This window comes from Columba livia, unplaced genomic scaffold (assembly GCF_036013475.1).
Source record: "Columba livia isolate bColLiv1 breed racing homer unplaced genomic scaffold, bColLiv1.pat.W.v2 Scaffold_244, whole genome shotgun sequence".
Lineage (NCBI taxonomy): Eukaryota > Metazoa > Chordata > Aves > Columbiformes > Columbidae > Columba > Columba livia.
In genome coordinates, this window is record NW_027043281.1 from 79,904 (window position 1) to 98,920 (window position 19,017).

Below are 19,017 nucleotides of genomic sequence, written 5' to 3' on the forward strand. Positions count from 1 at the left end.
TGGCTGCCTGTGGGCATGAGGACCTGTGCAAGGAGGAAAAGACAGTGACATGTTGTGGAAGACTTCTCTGAGAAAAATAAACATGCTGTTTCTCATGGAAAGCCTCCTCCCTGATGGAGGGATGTTTCAGCTCATTCTCTCTTTCTATCAATTGAAAAAACAGTTCATCACAGTTTAAAATACAGCTTGGGCACCTAGTTTCCAAGAACACACCTCTGGGTCAAGACCCCCTGAGTTGGTGTCAGAACAAAAACTGACCCACATACCCAACCCAACCCCAGAGAGCAAGGGCACCCGGGACAGGTGGAGAAACAGGGAAGGGTACTGCAGTGCTCCAGAGAAATAAAGCAAGGACAGAAAGGCAGACGGGCATGCTGTGAAACCTTCTCCTTACCTGGCAGTGCTCACTACCACTGACATGATGACACTGTAGAGCAAGTACTTTTAGCACCTTTTCTGTGTAACACATTCCAGGAAGGCCTCACCTGGAGGTCCAGCTGCTGAGGTGGAGACTTGTGACCTGGACCCCATGGCTTTCGGGCAGAGGGTCTGCTGGGGAGGAGAGGAGACCAGGGGTTGCACTTGGAAATGTGTCTGCACGGTGGAGGAGGGCAGGGAGGGTTCTGAATCCTGTCTCAAGCACTCCTGGTAGCAGCTCCCTCTCCCTGCCCATGTCTGTGCTGCCTGCAGCTGTGTCTCTGTCCCTGGTCTGCTCCCTTACGGTGTCACAGACCCCGTTCCACCCGCTGTGTGCTCAGCTCTGTCCTGCTCACACCTCCTGGCACTGCCCAGGGGCAGCTCTGTGTGTGCAGGGGCTCAGGAGCAGCTCAGACACGTCCTAACGAGAACTGGGGTCTCAGTGTCTGCTCCAAAGAGAGAAATAAATCCCCGTCTCCCACTGCACACCCAGCCAACCAAGAGTGGAAAACTGAAAGAACAGACTCCTTTCCTGGTAGCTGTTTCTCTCTCAATGTTGTTGTTCATGAGGACCCTCTGCCATGTCTGTGGGGGGATCTGGAGCTCTGAGCAGCCCTGTCCCACACAGCCCCCTTCAACCCCACAAGCTCCCTGCCTGCTCTGCCGGGGGTCGCTCCTTCCACCCACAGCTGCTGCCATGGGATCTCCCGGGCAGGCTGAGCGCTGACCCTGGCAGGCGGCAGAGTCCCTGCCCGGCACAGCCCTGGGGTGCAGGGACCCTGCTCTGCAGGACAGCCCTGGGCACGCCTGGGTGCTCCCCCTGCAATCACCCTCAGCAGAAGCTGCCATCATGCCCTGTCCCTCTGACAGTGCAGCAGGGAAGCGCTGGTCTGGACCATGTTCTTGTCCTCTACATGAGAAATACTGTGAGAGAGATCTGACAGATCCTGTAAATTGTGGGATGTATCACCTTTAGCAGATCCCTCCAGGAAATGCAGCTGCATTGTCCTACATGCAGACACTTACCGTGTTAGAACTGTGAAGATTTGTCTCTCAATGAGCCCTCAGCAACCAACCCCCCACATTGCCTTTCCCCTCTCTGTGCCTGGCTCCTGTGCCCTCGGTGCTGCAGGCAGAGCCCTCAGCCCTGCTGCGTGTGCAGAGGAGCTGCTCCTGGGCAGAGCTGTCTCTCTGCAGCGCTGCCGCTGCCATGAGCTCCCTGTGTCCCAGGAGCCCAGCCCAGCTCAGCAGCACAGGAGCAGCACAAGGCGCTTTAATGACCCCTCTGGTGGGTTTGGTGCTGAGTCCATGGACCTCAGACCCTGAGGGGAAGGTGATGAAACTTCTCAAGAAGTCAAACTCAGATGTAAACTCCAAAGTTTCTTGTAGCGTTAACGGGTCACACTGAGGGACAAAACTGAGAAACTGTTCCTAGGATCTGGTTAGAGAAGAAAACTTGAGGCAGAATGACAGGTCAGGAAAAGCAAGGTGAAGTTCTCTCTGATAACCAGTAAACCTGGATGTGTTTCATTAACCAAAGGGCCAAGCTCTGATCCCCAGCCCTAGGAAGACAGATCCTGTCCCTCCCACGTTGCCCAGGGCCCTTCCTGGGACAGTGTGATGTGGGGCTGTGCAAGGCCAAGGGCAGGACTATGGTCCCACACCTCCCAGGTTCCTGGCTGGGGACAAGGAGGCCATGAGGCCCCTGTGCTGGAAGGACAAGGTGTCTCCTCACAGGCATCAGAGGTGCAGACAACAGCCAGAGCCAAGGGGAGAAGGAGCTCATGTCTGGTGGGGCTTTCAGCCTCTTTCCATCCCTTGGTCATCTCCACGACAGCCTGTCCTGTGCTGTGGCATCCCCTGCACCTCTGTCCCTGCAGGCTGGAGACATCCCCCCTGCTGCCCCACCTTGCTCTTGTCTGAGCATCTTCCTTCCTTTGCTGAGATCTCTCCATCCTCCCCAGCTGGTCCTTGAAGCACAAAGCCTTGGGCTGATGCAGACTCCCTCTGCTGACCTGCTCCCCCACAGCACTGCCCTTCCACTCGCATTCCTTTCTGCTCATGTCCAGCCTGGACCACCCCAGATGCACTTTGGCCATTATTTCTTTCTCATGCTCTTTCCCACTGTGGAGAAACCTCCACCACCTCTGAAACCACCCTTCAAGCACTCTCAGGCTACTCCTGCACTGCTGCAGCCTCCCCAGCGCTGCTGGGCCAAAGCAGCCCAGGTCCCTCAGCACCCCACACCATGTGCACAAGGTGCTGAACCTGCCTTGGCACAGCCCTGCACTCTCCAGTTCCTCCCTGCTGCTCCAAACTGGGAAGCCGCACACTGGCACACACCCGTGTGTGTGGGTCACACCAGTGCTGAACCGAATGGGATGAGAACTGCAGGTGTCTGGGTCCCCACGCTCCTCCTCGTGCAGCCCCGTGTGCAGCTGCCTTGTTCATGGTGAGCGTGCACCACGGGCTGGTGTGGGGACCTTGTAGTGCCCAGGCCCTTCTCCTCAGGGTCACTGCTCAGCCTGTCAGGTCCTGCTCTGTCCTGATGGATGGGGTTATTGTCGCACCCTGATACAGCACTGCTCAGTTCTCTATGTACAAATTAGAGACCTTTCTGTTGGGTGAATCCCAGATTTTCTCAGGGTCTGGACCCTCCTTTGACTGAAGCTCCATTTGCTCAGCTGTTAGTATTTGCATGCAGATTGTTTATCCTGATGGGTTGTCTCTCCCAACATAACAGTATGAGGAGTTATAGGATACTATAAATACCATCTCCTGTAGAAACAGGAGGGTCTTGGGGCTCTGGTGCTCATAATATCGGAGATATGGATTTATAGAGCAAGTTTCCCTCCATATGAGAGACCAGCAGGAATGTGTGGAGCTCTGCCTGGGGACAGACAATGTCAGCTGAAGGTTGAGGAGTCAGCATGAGAGGGCAGAACAACATGGGCAATGTTGTGGTAACTGGCCTCCTTCAGACAAATGAAAGAAGCCTCATGTTTCCAGGCCATGTCCTCATGGCAGACCTGAGATATCAGAATACCTACAGGGTACCGGCCATCCAGGAGGGTTTGGAACCCATTGACAACATCTTCCTGACACGGGTGACTGAGGAGTCAGTGGGGTGAGGTGCCCTGTGGGACTTGACACTTACAAACCAGAAAGAGTTGGTCAGGATGGAACAGTCAGGGATGGGAAAGTGGAGCTGAGGCTCCTGGGAGATGAGAACAAGGCAAAGAGCAGGATTTCAGGAGAGCAGGATTTGGCCTGCTGAGGGATGTACATGGGTCCTATGGGATATGACCTTGGTGTCTGCAGAGCTTTTTCTCACCAGGATCTGGAACTGGGAAACAAGGAAACCCTGGTGAGGGATGTGAACATCAGTGTCCACCTTGGCTGTCGTGACCAGGACACAGAGAGGTCCAAGCCACCAGAGGGGAGGGAGGAAGGCCAGCAGCAGAGCACAGGCTGGTGGGCTCCAGAGAAGAAGACTTTGACATAATGGGGGATGGTGGCCAATAAAGGTGGTGACATGGAAGTCGGTCTGAAGGGTGAAGGAGCTCAGGAAATCTGATCAGCCTTACAGGACAGGCTGCTCCAAGCACAAGAATGATCTCTTCAAATACTCGTGAAAAGAACCATTCATCTCATGAGACTGTTTGCCTGAACTGATGGAGCTGCAGGGCACAAAGGCAGCACACGGGAGGTGGGAGCAGGGGAAGCTGCAAAGGAGGAATTTAGAAACCTTGTCCATGGATGTGGGGATGATGCCAAAGCTGCCCTGGACTTGATACCTGTACCTGATGGGCAGCAAGATGAGCTGACAGAGCTTCACTTGCATTGAGAGAATACACAGGGTGAACGTGGGCCTGCTGCTGAACTTCAGAAGAGTAGAATCAGACAGGAGTGAGGTTCTTCATGGCTTCTTTGCCTCCATCTTCACCAGCAAGGTCTCTTGGGACTTTGTTCCTGAAGGCAGGAGTCTGGAGAACACCCAGCAGTGGATGGGGCTCAAGTCAGGGGTGACCTGAGCAAACTCAGACACCGTTACAGAACAGGAGATGGGTCACTTGACCAGCTCCTGAACACAAGTATCGCTGTGCTGTGGCACCTGAGATTGCCAGGAACAGCCACCTCTTGGTCCAGAGGAGTGTGACTCCTCTTGAGCTGTCCTGGCCTGTCTCCTCACTCACATGGTGATTTAGGCACCCACTTTTCTGACATATTCAGTGTCTGTCAGGAGCCGCTCCACATCAATGTGAACTGGAGGCTGCTGATAACACCTGTTCTGGAAAGGGAGGGAAGGGAGAGCAGGGTATGAAATAGAATAAATTTGGCTTTATTGCTGTTTATTATGGAAATGCTCTCTGTTTGGCTATTCCTGAAATCTCTCTAATCATCCACACCAGACTCGAAGCCTCTAGGAAAATGATGCACAAAGCCTTGGCTTGTAAGAGCATTTTCGATGTTAGTGAGCTCTCTGGTGTCGTAATTCTGAACTGCAGCTACTGAAACTGAACAAACCTCTAGTGAAGTGAAAGGCAGAAGCAAACCCCAAGTTTCTGAGGGTGTTTGGACCCCATGAAGGGCCATCACTGACACAGCTGTGAAGGAAACAACCAGTGCAGGTCCCTGTCCCTGGAGGCTGCTGAAGGAAAGATTTGGAGACACTGGTTCCAGGTGGTGAGGGCCATGTGGAGGTGGCTCTGATGCCATGTCAGCCCTTGATGCTTGTTCATCACCAGAATGGCTGAGCCCTGGCCCCTGGGACCTGGTAGATTTTTCTCCAATGTTTTTCAAGGCTTTTCCTGTGGTCAGTGTGGGTGTTTTGTGTTTTGGGGGTGGGTTTTATGTCAAGTGCTGTTGCTTTAACTGCAAGGCTCTGGTTTTCTGTGGAGTTGGAAATGCCCGTGAATTCCTCACCACTCATCCAGCTTCTTTCATGCACCTGGCAATGGTCACCAGTCACCTCAATGTCCCAATCCCACACTTGCTTGAATCCTCTGTTTGGATCCATACCCATCACTGCAGGAGGTTCATGGATCCACCAGGCTCATGGATGATTCCTGAGGACCATCCAAGTGTGGGCAGTGTAAGAGAGGAGCAGAGCAGGGTCAGCTCATGGGCCATGACTGAGCACAGCCACCCCAGCAGCAGCCGTTCCCCATCTCCCAGGCACAGCCATGCCCACAGCATGCAAATGGCACTGCCATACATGATTAGCCCAAGAGAGGCCTTTCTTCCCTCCGTATTCTCAGGAAGATCTTCCTCCTGTTCCTCCTCCACCTGCAGACATCAACTGCTTTCCATTTCTGGGCTCAGACATGGCTGGAAGGGTTCACTGAAGCCATCAGCCATCTCATTGCTTCTCCCTGACATGCCCTGACCCTCTCCCACACCTACAATGGCCAATCACGGCTGCTCAGGCCTCCCGCTCTTCAGAAGAGGCCTCGAGCTTCTTGGTTCTTCCTGGTGCTTATTATGAACTTCCTCGCTCTCTCCAGAGTTCATGGTGAGCTTTCTTGTCCGTAACAGCCACTTTATCACCATGTCTCACTAAATGGTTGTATTTGTATGATCATTTGTGCAGAAAGGGCAGTCACAGGACAGCACCCAATATGTCAAAACTGATGCCCAGTGAAATGCCGTAAAGCCCTGATGAGTTCCCCCTGTGTCTGTGTCTCTCCTGGAAGGAGTCTGTCCCGAGAAGGGGATCCAGCTCCTGCCACTCTCTGCAGAGGCACATGAGCAGTGTCCATCACCTGGGGACACAAAGGGTGATGTTTGCCAGACCACCCTTCAGCTCACCACCAAGAGCAGGGACAGCCCCCTGGGCCTCCTGGGCACAAGGACAGCCTCGGGGCCAGCAGCACCCCGAAGTCCTTCCTCCAAGGAGTGCTGGGTGCATGGGCAGCAGACGGGGTGGGACACTAGGGGCCCATGTCACCTCCATGTCACAATGCGACCACGGGGCAATGCTGATGTCACAATGCCCCGGGGCAGTATAAAAGGAGCAGCGTCCCGTGTCTGCTGCCAGAGCTGGCCTGGAGGCAGCCTGAAGACATCGGAGAGGAAGTCCTTGAGGAGCCGGTGGAATCCCTTGACAGGGGCTGAAGGAGGAAGAGCTGGACGAGGCAGCTGGAGTTTCTCCGCTGCAAGGCCATCTCCCAGCAGGGCAACCTTCCAGGTTCATCTGATGGATGATCATCCTTTTCAGCTGGATAGCAGTAGCCAAATGAAGGGAATGCCTTCTTGAGGAGCACTGCAGAGCTCACCGTCCTGATGGAGTGGGGAGCTAGGGTCAGCAGCTGTAGGAAGTGGAATGCAGAGTGGTTTGAAGGGGGCGCGGTGCTCTCCCGGCCACCAGAAGGTAGATGCGTCCTTTGCACAAGGTGATGGAGCGAATGGGTAATCTGGGCAAGGTTCCAAGTGTTTGTCAGGGATTTCCCCAGCATGCACTGGTAGTGAAAGGAGGGGGAAGGAAAAGAGGGAGAGAGAAGAAGAGGCAGAGGGAGAGAGAGAGGGAAGAGGTGAAGCAAGAGGAGAAGAGAGAGAAGAGAGAAGAGAGAAGAGAGAAGAGAGAAGAGAGGAAGAGGAGGAAGATGAAGAGGAGGAGGAGGAGGAGGAGGAAGAGGAAGAGGAAGAGGAGGAGGAAGAGGAGGAGGAAGAGGAGGAGGAGGAGGAGGAAGAGGAAGAGGAACATCCTTTTCAGCAGAATAGCAGCAGCAAAATGAAGGGAATAACTTCTTGAGGAGCACTGCAGAGCTCACCGTCCTGATGGAGTGGGGAGCTAGGGTCAGCAGCTGTAGGAAGTGGAATGCAGAGTGGTTTGAAGGGGGCGCAGTGCTTTCCCGGCCACCAGAAGGTAGATGCGTCCTTTGCACAAGGTGATGGAGCGAATGGGTAATCTGGGCAAGGTTCCAAGTGTTTGTCAGGGATTTCCCCAGCATGTACTGCTAGTGAAAGGAGGGAGAAGGAGAAGAAGGAGAGAGAAGAGGGAGAGGGAAGAGGTGAAGAAAGGAGGAGAGGAGAGGAGAGGAGAGGAGAGGAGAGGAGAGGAGAGGAGAGGAGAGGAGAGGAGAGGAGAGGAGAGGAGAGGAGAGGAGAGGAGAGGAGAGGAGAGGAGAGGAGAGGAGAGGAGAGGAGAGGAGAGGAGAGGAGAGGAGAGGAGATAGGAGACGAAGAGAAGAGAAGAGAAGAGAAGAGAAGAGAAGAGAAGAGAAGAGAAGAGAAGAGAAGAGAAGAGAAGAGAAGAGAAGAGAAGAGAAGAGAAGAGAAGAAGGGAAGAGAGAAGACATCATCATCCTATCATTCTATCCTTCTATTATTCTGTGGTCTTCTGGGAGGCATGACCAGCCTGTGGGCCGAGGAGCCAGGTCTCGCTCAAATGCTCAGGGAACAGCCGATCGCCAGTGTTGGGGTCAGGAAGGAATTTTCCCCCGGGGCAGACTGGCCCTGGTCCCCGGGGTTTTTTTGCCTTCCTCTGCAGCATTGAGCATGACCACCTGTCAGAGCTCCTCTGGGCCCTTTTGGCTCGGTTCATGCCCACTGCTCTTGCCCTCCAAGGCACCACTCGTGCCCTGGCTTTCTCGGGTTCTTTCTCCCAGGGCAAGTTTGCAGCAGGAGCCAGCTCTCCTCCTTCTCCTTCTTCTAATAAGATTTGTAATTTTAATAAAATAAATATCAATATTAAAAAATAATTTTAAAAATCTGTTTCCAGTTGTATCCTTTGTGTATGTGTCCCTGAAACTGTTTTTGGATCTAAAACCTGTCTGGCATTTCAGTCGAACAGTCCCATCTTTATTGGACTCCTTGTGAGCGTACAGAATAGAGCAGCACAGCACAGCACAGCACAGCATGGTTGTGCTCAGTAGCTGTGCCTGGAGCACGATGAGCTCTGAGCCAGGCCTGAGGACTCCATCCAGGAGAGCCGCTCTCTGCAGGACAGGGCCCAGGCCCGTCCAGGAGATGGGGCAGAGACAGGCACACACACCTACAACATGGCTCAGGCAGGCACCAGAGGTCCCAGGCTGAGCTGAGACACGGCCCCTGGGCCCCTGCAGGAGATGGTCCCCAGGGAGGCCGGTCCCAGCCACTGAGGCCTTTGAGCACCCCAAGACCCTGTAGACACGGATGGCTGGCAGCTTTGGAGACTGAGTCTTGGCCCAGATGGACCTTCTCTCTGATCAGGACTTTTGTTCTCAGATTCTTTTGTTTAGGTATGTTTTTTCCAAAGCAAAGATCTCAGGCATTACTAAACAGGAGAACAAGGAGAAAAAGAAATCCATGTCACACACCACACACTATCCCATGTGTGTGTGAGTTTTGACGCAAATGTCCAAAATGGCAGCAGCTTCCTTACTCTTTCAGTACTCCAAAGAGTATCTCTTAAAGGCTTTCCATAAGTTCTGAACCTCTTCCCACCAATCAAGGTAGGCAAATAACTCCGAGAAAGGTGCAAGTCACACAGGAGGTGTGGAAGGTTTACCCTGCGGCTGAAGTGCATTTTGCATCCCCTGTACAGATGGCCAACTGTGGATCTTGGTTTGGGTAGAAAAGGAAACATGACTGCAGTAGCAGCAATGGACTCTTTTTGCTCATTTGGGAAGAGTCATCATTAGCCTGGCTGTGCTTTGGGAATGGATTCAAAGCGAGTCTTATTTCCATGGCGGTCTGTTGGCACTGTCCAGCCCAGCCTATGGCTCTGGTCACACTGGGGATTTTCTCCACGCTGCAGTGGTTGAAACCATCCTGTTATCCCCTCAGAAAAGGCTTTGTGAGCCTGGTCCTCCTCGCTGTGGGGCCTCATGGACATCAGCTCTGGTGCAGAGAGGGGACAGCTACCAGGGCTCTTCTCTTGGTTGCAGGGCTGGTTTCTGCCATGACTGGAGAGAAGAGCAGGAGCTTTGTCCTGTAGAGCCAAAGGGCAGAGAAGGCATCAGGGACAGCCAGCAGCTGTGCCCAGCACGTGGCCACCAAGGGCAGGGACAGCCCCCTGGAACTCCTGGGCACCGGGACTGCCTTGGGGCCAGCACCCCAAAGGCTTCCTGCAAAGGGTGCCAGGTGGGGCTATGGTGGGGGGGCTTTGCAGCTTCCCCCTGCTAGGGAAAGGAGGAGAAAGGGAAGAAGGGAATTGAGGTATAGTTCATCTGTAAGGGACCTAGAATGACCATCTAGTCCCACTGCATGACCAGTTCAAGGCTGATCTAAAGTTAAAACATGGTAGTAAGTGCATTGTCCAAATGCCTCTTGAATGCTGAGGCTTGGGGCATCAACCAGCTGTCACAGAATCACAGAATGGTTGGGCTTGAAAGGGACCTCTGGAGATCATCTAGCCCAACCCACCTGCTGAAGCAGGTTCGCCCAGAGCAGATGGCACAGGAAGGTGTCCAGGCGGGTTTTGAACGTCTCCAGAGGAGGACACTCCACAATCTCTCTGGACAGCCTGTTCCAGTGCTCAGGCACCCTCACAGTAAAGAGGTTTTTCCTAATATTCAGATGGGACCTCCTATGCTGTGCCCGTTGCCCCTCATCCTATCATTCAGAAGGCTGTTCCAGTATTTGACCACACTCTCAGTAGAGGGTCAAGTCTGAACTTCCTCTGACCCAGGTTTGCACCATTCCCACATGTCCTGTCACTGGATACCAGGGACAAGAGACCAGCACTTCCCTATACACTTCCCTCCTCAGGAACTTTTAGAGGGCAATGAGCTTGCTCATCAGCTTCCTTCTCTCCAAACTAGAGAAATCCAGATTGCTCAGCCACTCCTCAGAGGACATGCCTTCCGGTCGGTCACCAGCTTTGTTGCTCTCTGGACACATTGGAATACTTCAACATCCTTGTCAAATCGTGGGGCCCAGAACTGCACACAGCACTCAAGGTGAGGCCACAGCAACTCTGAATACAGCAGGATAATCACCTCCTTTGAGCGGCTGGTTCTGCTCTGTCTGATGTACCCCAGGATGGGATTTGCACTCTTGGCTGCCAGGGCACACACTGCTGACTCTTGTTGAGCCTCCTGTCAACCAGCGCCCCAAGGCTCCTTTCTGCAGGGCTGCTCTCCAGCCAATCCTCTCCCCACTTAGACTTGTGCTTGGCATTACTTTATCTCAGGTGCAGAATCTGGCATGTGGACTTGTTAGATTTTATGCCGTTGATCATTGCCTAATGCTCCAATCTATCTAGATCGTTCTGCAAGGCTCCTTGTCCCTCAGGACAGTCATCAGCACCTCTGAGGATGGTATTATCAGAAAATTTGCTAATGGTGCATTAAATTCCTGCATCCAGATTATTGATAAAAATATTGGACAGACCTGGCCCTACGACTGAGTCCTGAGGAACATCACTGGTGGCTTCCCTGAAAAATTTTTTCCTCATATCCAATCTAAACCTCTCCGTGTGCAACTTGAGGCCATTTCCTCTTGTCCTATCACTTGCTACTTGGGACAAGAGACCAACAACCTCCACGACAAAACCTCCTTTCAGGCAGCTGTAGAGAGTAATAAGGTCTCTCCTCAGCCTCCTGTTCTCAAGGCTGAACAGCCCCAGCTCCCTCAACCGCTCCTCGTCAGACTGGTGCTCCAGACCCTTCACCAGCCTTGTCACCCTCCTCTGAACTCTCTCCAGCACCTCAATGTCTTCCTTGCCATGAGGGGCCTAAAACTGACCCCAGGATTCAAGGTGCAGCCTCACCAGTGCCCAGTACAAAGGGATGATCACTTCTCTAGTCCGGCTAAAGCTCTGATTGAATCAAGGCTTGAACACCTTGGTGTGACCCAGTTGGTGACAGGTTGGACTGCAGACTCCTGAGGTCCCTTCAACCTCAGTTCTCTCATGATCCCATTGTGATGTTGGGCTCTGTTTCAGACTGGAGCAGAGCAGGCGATGATGGGGCAGGATCCACCTGTGCTGTAGGTGACCATCTAAACCAACATCTCAGCCAGGGAACCAGCCAACACCTCCGTGTGACTCGCTCTGGGCAACGTGTGAGGAGTCCTGGGCAGGGAAGGTTCAGAGGGCATGGGGCGCTGTGCAAGACACAACATGATCTTGGCTTAATGCCTGCAGGCCCATCAGATGTCAGTTGATGTCAATGGATATTAAAATAAGAAGAACTGAAGACAAAGATCCAAAGCAAAGGAAGGTGTCTTTCTTTCTTCCTTTCTTTTTTCTTTCTTTCTTTTTCTTTCTTTCTTTCTTTCTACTTATTCATGTATGTATTTATGTATTTATGTATTTATTTACTTATTTACTTACTTATTGACATACTTATTAACATACTTATTTATTTACTTATTTATTTATTTACTTATTTACTTATTTATTTACTGATTTACTTATTTACTTATTTATTTATTTACGTACATATTTATTTATGTATTTATATATTTGGTTATTTATTTATTTATCTATCTATCTATTTATTTACTTATTCATTTTAATGTCTTTGTAGGGGAGTCTCTTTTCTTTGGAAAGGAAAGAGTTCTCCAGAACTGGGCATGGGTTTAGGACACAAATGTCTTCAGCTCCAGGGACGCAAACACCTGGTGCCAGTGTAGATGCCCCGGGAACCCCTGCCCAGGCTCCACCTGCACTGCAAGGTGCTCTGGTCTCCCCAGGTCCTGTGTGACAGATGCTGATCCCAGGCCAGCACCTCAGGTACACTGGGCCCCTAAAATGGCTCTGGCTGTTTATGGTGAGACAGCTGATGACTGATGTCTGTCTGGAAGTGTACTAAGGATTGGAGAAGAAACACTGGTCTTCCCCTGTACTTCTATTACCAACACTCTAGTATTTCATCTCCCTCGTCAATCAGGAGTTCCCACCTCTCCTGATTAAATGTCCCTGTCCAAGGACAACTTTCCAGCACTGTCTGGACGTTTGCCCTTCCCAGTGCTCTCAGGTTTCTCCTCCACTTGCTCTTTGGTCATTCAGTGGCCTCTCAGCTGTCTGGTTTCTGCTTTGAGCTTCAGGGAGTTACAAACTTGCCCCATTCTTCAGAGCTCTAATTAACATGGCAGTCAACACGTTCATTGTGTTTATTTCTATCCTCTCCTGTCTCTCTGTCTAAACCAGTTCTTGTGTGGGTGTCCCTTGTGGATGCTGGACCTCACCAGATCCAGCTTACACACACAGCTGAGGAAAGTGTTTTGCTGTTTATTAAACTGATGGAGGAAAAGTGATGCAATCTCTGGTGGCCAATGAGGGAACCGGCAGACTGGGGGTGGGGGTGAGGAGCCAGGCTGTCCATACAGTGTCCAGCCTCAAGGACTGTTCTCCTGCCTGTCCAAATGTCTTCAGGAGACCTTCGGGATCAATGTCCAGTGTAGAATGCTGCTGTCACTTCTTCTATACACTGAAAAATGACAGAAAACAACCTTGAAATAATAAACCTCCTTCATTAAATCTTCTTTGAAACCTTCATCAGCAAGTGTCCCATTGAAACCTCTCCAGTTAGTTCTACAAGTCTGGAAGATTTGAAGGAAATTACAGAAAGAAACATCGCTCGTTAGGGCTCTCTGCGTATTTGGTGCTGAGTCCATGAACCTCAGATACCAAGGACAGGCTGAAGAATCTGCTCAAGAAGTCCAAGTCAGAACAAACTCCAAAGTACCTTGAAGCATTAATGGCCCCACTGAGGGCTGTTACTGACAAAGCCTCCCCAGGGACTCGTTAGAGCAGATAATTGGAGGCTGTGATTGCATCAGGCAAAGGCAAAGTGCAGCAGCTCTGATGCTGAGAAAGCCCTTGGTTTGTCTGATGAAGGACAATGGCCAAGCCTTGAGCCCCTGCCCCTGGGAAGGGAGATCCTGTCCCTCACAGGTGGCTCAGGGCTCTTCCTGGGGCTGTGGGGAGTGCGATGCCCAGTGCAGGACAATGGTGTGACACTCCCTGGGGGTGCAAGGAGGCAATGGGGTGCCATGGCCGTGACAACCATGTGTCTCCTCTTAGGCCTCGCTGGCAAGGACATCAGCCATAGCCAAGGGGACAAAGACCTTGGCTCTTGCAGGGACATTGAGCCTTGCCAGCGCTCTTGGCCATGTCCACCATGGTCCATCCTGCACTGTCCCAGGCCTGTGGCTGTTTCCCCACAGGCTGCAGACACCCCATGCGCTTCCCCACCTTGTTCTCAGCCCAGTGTGTCCCCACCTGTGCTACTGTCTCTCCATCCTCACCAGCTGTTCCTGGAAACACAAAGTCATGGCTGATCCAGAGTCCTTCTGAATGACCACAGCACTGTGCTCAGAATGACATTTCTGGATCCACTCTGGACCTCCAGAGCTGCAGTTTCTGATGGTTTTCCTTTCTCATGCTGTTTTCCTCCACAAAAAAAAAAAAAAACCAAAAAAAAAAAAAACAAAAAAACCAAACAAACAAACAAACACCATCTTGGAAATTGATTTTCAAGATTTCTGAAGCTACTACTGCCATATCTTGTCATGGTGTTACCACAGCCACCAACTAAGACCCTGATAGCTGCTCACATCCTGCCCCTAATCCCCAAAGTGGGACAAGGGAGAGAACTGAAAGGGAAGAGAATAACTTGTGGGCTTAGAAAATAAAATTCATAAGACAATAAAAGTAATTATAAAATACTGCTACTACTAGTATACAGATACTAAAATATACATAAAATAAATGATACTCAGTGCAATCCCCCACAGATCTCCAGTCATGTGGAACAGCTAACCCAAAAGAAGGGAGCACCTCGGTCCTAAACAGCTGATCCCAGCAAGAGAAAGCAAAAATGTAAAAGGCAGAAAGGCCCAACGGCCAACTTAAATACAACAAAATGTCATAAAACTGAACTAACACTGACCTCCCAACAGAATGAACAGAACCAACCAACGTAGCCAGAAAATCTGAACTAACTAGCTGGAAAAGGCATCTCCAGTTTTATACTGAGCATGACACTAATGGTAGAGAATAGCTCTTTGATTGACCTGGATGTCAATCAAGGTGCTGTCCTGTCTGTGCCCTCTCCTGCCAATTTGCACCTGCAGCTGGACTCCAGAGAAGTCCTTGGTTTCACTGACAATGGTCAAGGTAAATTAAATAGAAATAGATAAATTAAATTAAGAAAATATACTCAGTGCCATCCTCCGTGTAACTCCAGTCACACGGAGCAGCCAGTCCTGCGGAAGGGAGCACCTTCGTCCTGAACAGCCCATCCCAGCAAGAGAGAGCAAAAGGGCAACAACCAGAAAGGCCCAAAGGCCAACGGCAAAATGGCAGAACAGCAAAAGGCCGAACGGACACCGAACTCCTGACAGAATGAAACTTCTAAATGGAACTGACCAAACCAGCTGGAAATCCCAAAGTAATGGATGTAACAAGCCCTAAAAGCCAGCTCCAGCTTTAGACTGAGCATGGCGCTAATCATAGGGAATATTTCATTGGTCAGCCTGCATGTCAATCCAGATGCTGTCCTGTCTGTGTCCCCTCCTGCCAATCTGCATCCACAGCTGGATGGCCGAAGGAGTCCTTGGTTTCCCTGACAACAGCCAAGATCTCAGTGAGTTCTGACATTCCTTTCATAGCAAATGGCAAACACTGTAAAGCTGCTAAAAGACAAAATTAACTCTATCCAGGGAAGAAACAGCGTTATCTCATTATTCTCATAGTAAATCTAAACAAAAGACTGTACTGGCTGTGAAGGAGAGAGGTTCAAAATGGATGAAGAAAATTAACTCAATTTCAGTAAAACCAGCACGTTTCCTCAGGCTCCCCTTCACCAGGCTAAAGAAGTTTGGGTCTCTCAACATCTCCACACATGACCCAGACTTTCTCTGGCCACACGACAGCTCCTCCTGTTCCTCCAGAATGGGGAACCTCACACTGGGACACACGGCTCCAGATGTGACCACACCTGTGCTGAGTCACGATGGGCAATAACTGCCCTTGTCTGGGTGGCCATGCTCCTCCCAGTGCAGCCCAATGTGCTCATGGGCATGTTCCTGTTTAGCACCACTGAGAATTGGCTGAACATCCAGGCTCAGAGGGTTGTGACCAGTGGCACAAAGCCCAGCAGGAGGTACCATGAGGAGCACTGAAGGACAACGTATCCCCACCCAACATCTCCTCCCCTCTTGGGTCCCTGGAACCACCTCAGTGCCAAGGGGGAGAGCACTGCCTCTATGGGTGGAGGAGATGGGGTCTGGAATGAGGGTCCTGCGGCAGTTTCTCCTCGTTGTTCATGCAGCAACAAGCTGGGTTGGATATTTGGAGAGAGGAACTCTTCCTAAGGGCCTCCAATGGGCATGGTGATTGTCTCCAGGCTCCTGCACGCTGCCTTTTCTGGTGGAGATCACAGAGGCTGCCACCCCTTTAGAGGACACAGGACAGGCCTTGTCCTTCCTCTGGTCGCAGCTGTACCCCAGTTCTCCAGCTCAGCTGCAGCTCAGGAGCCTTGTCTAGGGGTCACTTTTGGGGTAAGGTTGACAAGAGAGGTGCATAAGTTTTTCTTAAGGACATGCGATGAGCACCAGGACTGAAGTACCAGAGCAAAAGGATGTGGCTTCTGGGTGAATACTTTCTTCAGTGCAAGTCCGGACACAGGGTCCCAGACTTGCTTTCCATGCCGCCCTTCATGAGGGATGATGCACTAAGAGATGGCAAGTGGGGGACACCAATCCTTCTCCAGCTACTTCCCAGGCCTGGTGAAGCACCAGGACAGCAAGGACTTCTGGCCCTGCACCCTTAACTCTGGGTGTTATCTTGGGGCAGCTGAACAACAGCATTTTTCTCTCCAAGGCAATTTCCAGCCCAGGTCAGCTCCTTTCTGATCTCCCCCATCCCTCCTCTGATCTGCTCTGGTGCTCCTGGCCCCATCCTGTGCTCCCCACAGGGCCCCAGCCTGGCACTGATGCTCTGCAGAGCAGGTTGGCTGCAGGACCATGGGGTGACTGCACACTGGTTGTGCTGCTCAGCGAGGGACACAGATGCAACTGGATGGGCTGCACTGTCACTGAGCTCTTTCCTGGGGGTCTAAAGCTCTGGAATGGGTCCAGAGCGTTTCTTGTGACTCACTGGGTTTTCCACTCATTTGGGTTCAGCAATCCCTTCCTTGTCCTTCAGGTGCCTGGAGATTGGTGCAGGAAGACATGGACTTAACCCTTCCCAGGGACAGAGGTAGGCTGATCAGCCCGTAATTCTTCAAATCCTCCTTCAGGCCCTTCTTGAAGATGGGTTTGACATCTTCCTTCCCCAAGGACCTCAGAATTTCTCTGATTTTGCTGTCACTTTTGAAAGCACAATCCAGAATCACGGGCAATGGTGATGTAGCAGACAGGAGCACTTGCAATGAGCCATCCCAGCAGCTGAGATGAATCTCACTGGGCCACTGGGGATTGTTCCTGGAGTCACACACAGAAATGCCAGAAGTCCATCAGAGCCAGTCTCAGGAATCCTTATGCATCCAGGGATGCTCAGAGACAGAGGCTGTCCCTTTTACACAGAGGCAGGAATCACAGTGTCTGTCTGGCCTCCTGTTGCCACTCCCAAACGATGGGAGACACCTCAGCCCTGTGGCGTGTCACATGCTCTGCACCCATCTGAGATGTCCCACATCATGAGGAATGGACACAGGGACCTCAGTTCAAGGAAGAAGATCCCAGTGGGTAGTTTCCGATGGGCTGTTACTCCCATCGTGAAGTGACCTTGAGACACTGTCTGTCCCACAGACCTTCATGGAACCCCCAGGAATAGCTGATCTTGTTAGTGTTCACCTGGGTTCATCTCATCTCACATCCATGATGTGCATGCTCACATCTCATCAGAACAATGCAGACATGGACTTCTGAGCTACTCATTCCGTGTCCCTCCGTGGAGGGAAGAGCAGCCTATGTGAGTGGGGGAGAGAGGCCAGAGCTAGAAATGGTGGTTGTGAGGGGCCAGTCCTTGACGATGCCCTGGGGCAGCTTCCCTGGGGTGTCCAGTGCACAGGGGCACAGCCCAGCCCCTGCTCTGCTGGTCCTGCAGGTCTCTGGCAGGAGCCTGGCTGTGAGAGGACACTGCTGTGTGCCAGCCCTGCACACACACACTGTTCAGCTGTACCCTGGTGTCTGAATCTGTGGGACACTTTTGTACTCATATGCTTGAAGACATAAACCGTCATGTACTGCCCATAGGAGATCACCTTTCTATCTGGAAAGGCTGTTCTGGGGCCAGCTCTGTCACAGCAGTGCCCATTGCCTGTCCCTGCCTGCGCTCACAGCACTGACACACAGCAGGACGGTGACCAAGCTGCCCGAGCACTCAGGCCTTGCACCAACACCAGGGATGAGAAGGAGAGTGTGGGAGTGGAACCAGAACAGCTCTGGAAGAGCAAGCGCTGCTGCTCCCTGGCAGGGCTGCCATGCTGGACACGTTTCCCCGCCACCCATCACAGGAACTGTCCCTGCAGCTCCAGAAAGGCCTTGGAGTTAAGATGTCAGTAGAAAAAAAATGGTGGAAGGTCCCTTTATTTTACTTAAACACAGAAAGCACGAATTTGTCACTGACACAGCCACTCAGTGAGAAAAGAAAAGCAGGCAGTGAATTACAAAGGGAATTAAAATATTTTCATAATAAGCAAACACAAGTAGAAACAAAAAATACTGCACACAGGATGAACCTGCAATGAGTTGGACTATAACTCTTATGTAGAAGAAGTTAGAGACAGTTTATAGCTTCAGAAGAAATCCAGTCATCTGTTTCCTCAGGGCATCCTTGAGCTCCTGGTTCCTGATGCTGTAGATGAGGGGGTTCACTGCTGGAGGAACCACCGAGTACAGAAAGGACAAAACCAGGTCCAGGGATGGGGAGGAGATGGAGGGGGGTTTCAGGTAGGCAGACATGGCAGTGCTGACAAACAGGGAGACCACGGCCAGGTGAGGGAGGCAGGTGGAAAAGGCTTTGTGCCGTCCCTGCTCAGAGGGGATCCTCAGCACGGCCCTCAAGATCTGCACATAGGACACCACAATGAACACAAAACAGCCAAAAGCGAAAGAAAAGCCGACTAGAAGAAACCCAGCTTCCCTGAGGTAGGAGTGTGAGCAGGAGAGCTTGAGGATGTGGGGGATTTCACAGAAGAACTGGCCCAGGGCATTGCCCTTGCACAGGGGCAGTGAAAATGTATTGGCCGTGTGCAGCAGAGCATGGAGAAACCCAGTGGCCCAGGCAGCTGCTGCCATGTGGACACAAGCTCTGCTGCCCAGGAGGGTCCCGTAGTGCAGGGGTTTGCAGATGGCAACATAGCGGTCATAGGACATGATGGTGAGGAGACAATACTCTGCTACTACCAAGAAGGTAAAGACAAAGAGCTGTGCAACACATCCTGTGTAGGAGATGTTCCTGGTGTCCCAGAAGGAATTGGCCATGGATTTGGGCACAGTGCTGGAGATGCAGCCCAGGTCGAGGAGGGCGAGGTTGAGCAGGAAGAAGTACATGGGGGTGTGGAGGTGCTGGTCCCAGGCTATGGTGGTGATGATGAGGCCGTTGCCCAGGAGGGCAGCCAGGTAGATGCCCAGGAAGAGCCAGAAGTGCAAGAGCTGCAGCTCCCGTGTGTCTGTGAACGCCAGGAGGAGAAACTGGGTGATGGAGCTGCTGTTGGACAT

The 19,017-nt window shown here is 51.8% G+C and overlaps 1 protein-coding gene across 1 annotated transcript; it reads right to left on the reverse strand.

Moving 5' to 3' along the window:
* Positions 1-17,661: 17,661 nt before the first annotated feature.
* LOC135578036 (olfactory receptor 14J1-like) lies at positions 17,662-19,017 on the reverse strand. Its single transcript, XM_065048208.1, has one exon. It carries the CDS (start codon positions 19,015-19,017, stop codon positions 18,085-18,087), a length of 933 nt encoding a protein of 310 aa, XP_064904280.1. The 3' UTR covers positions 17,662-18,084.

Coding starts and splice junctions, on each gene's coding strand:
- LOC135578036 (XM_065048208.1), bottom strand. CDS start 19,017: ATGTCCAACAGCAGCTCCATCACCCAGTTTCTCCTCCTGGCGTTCACA.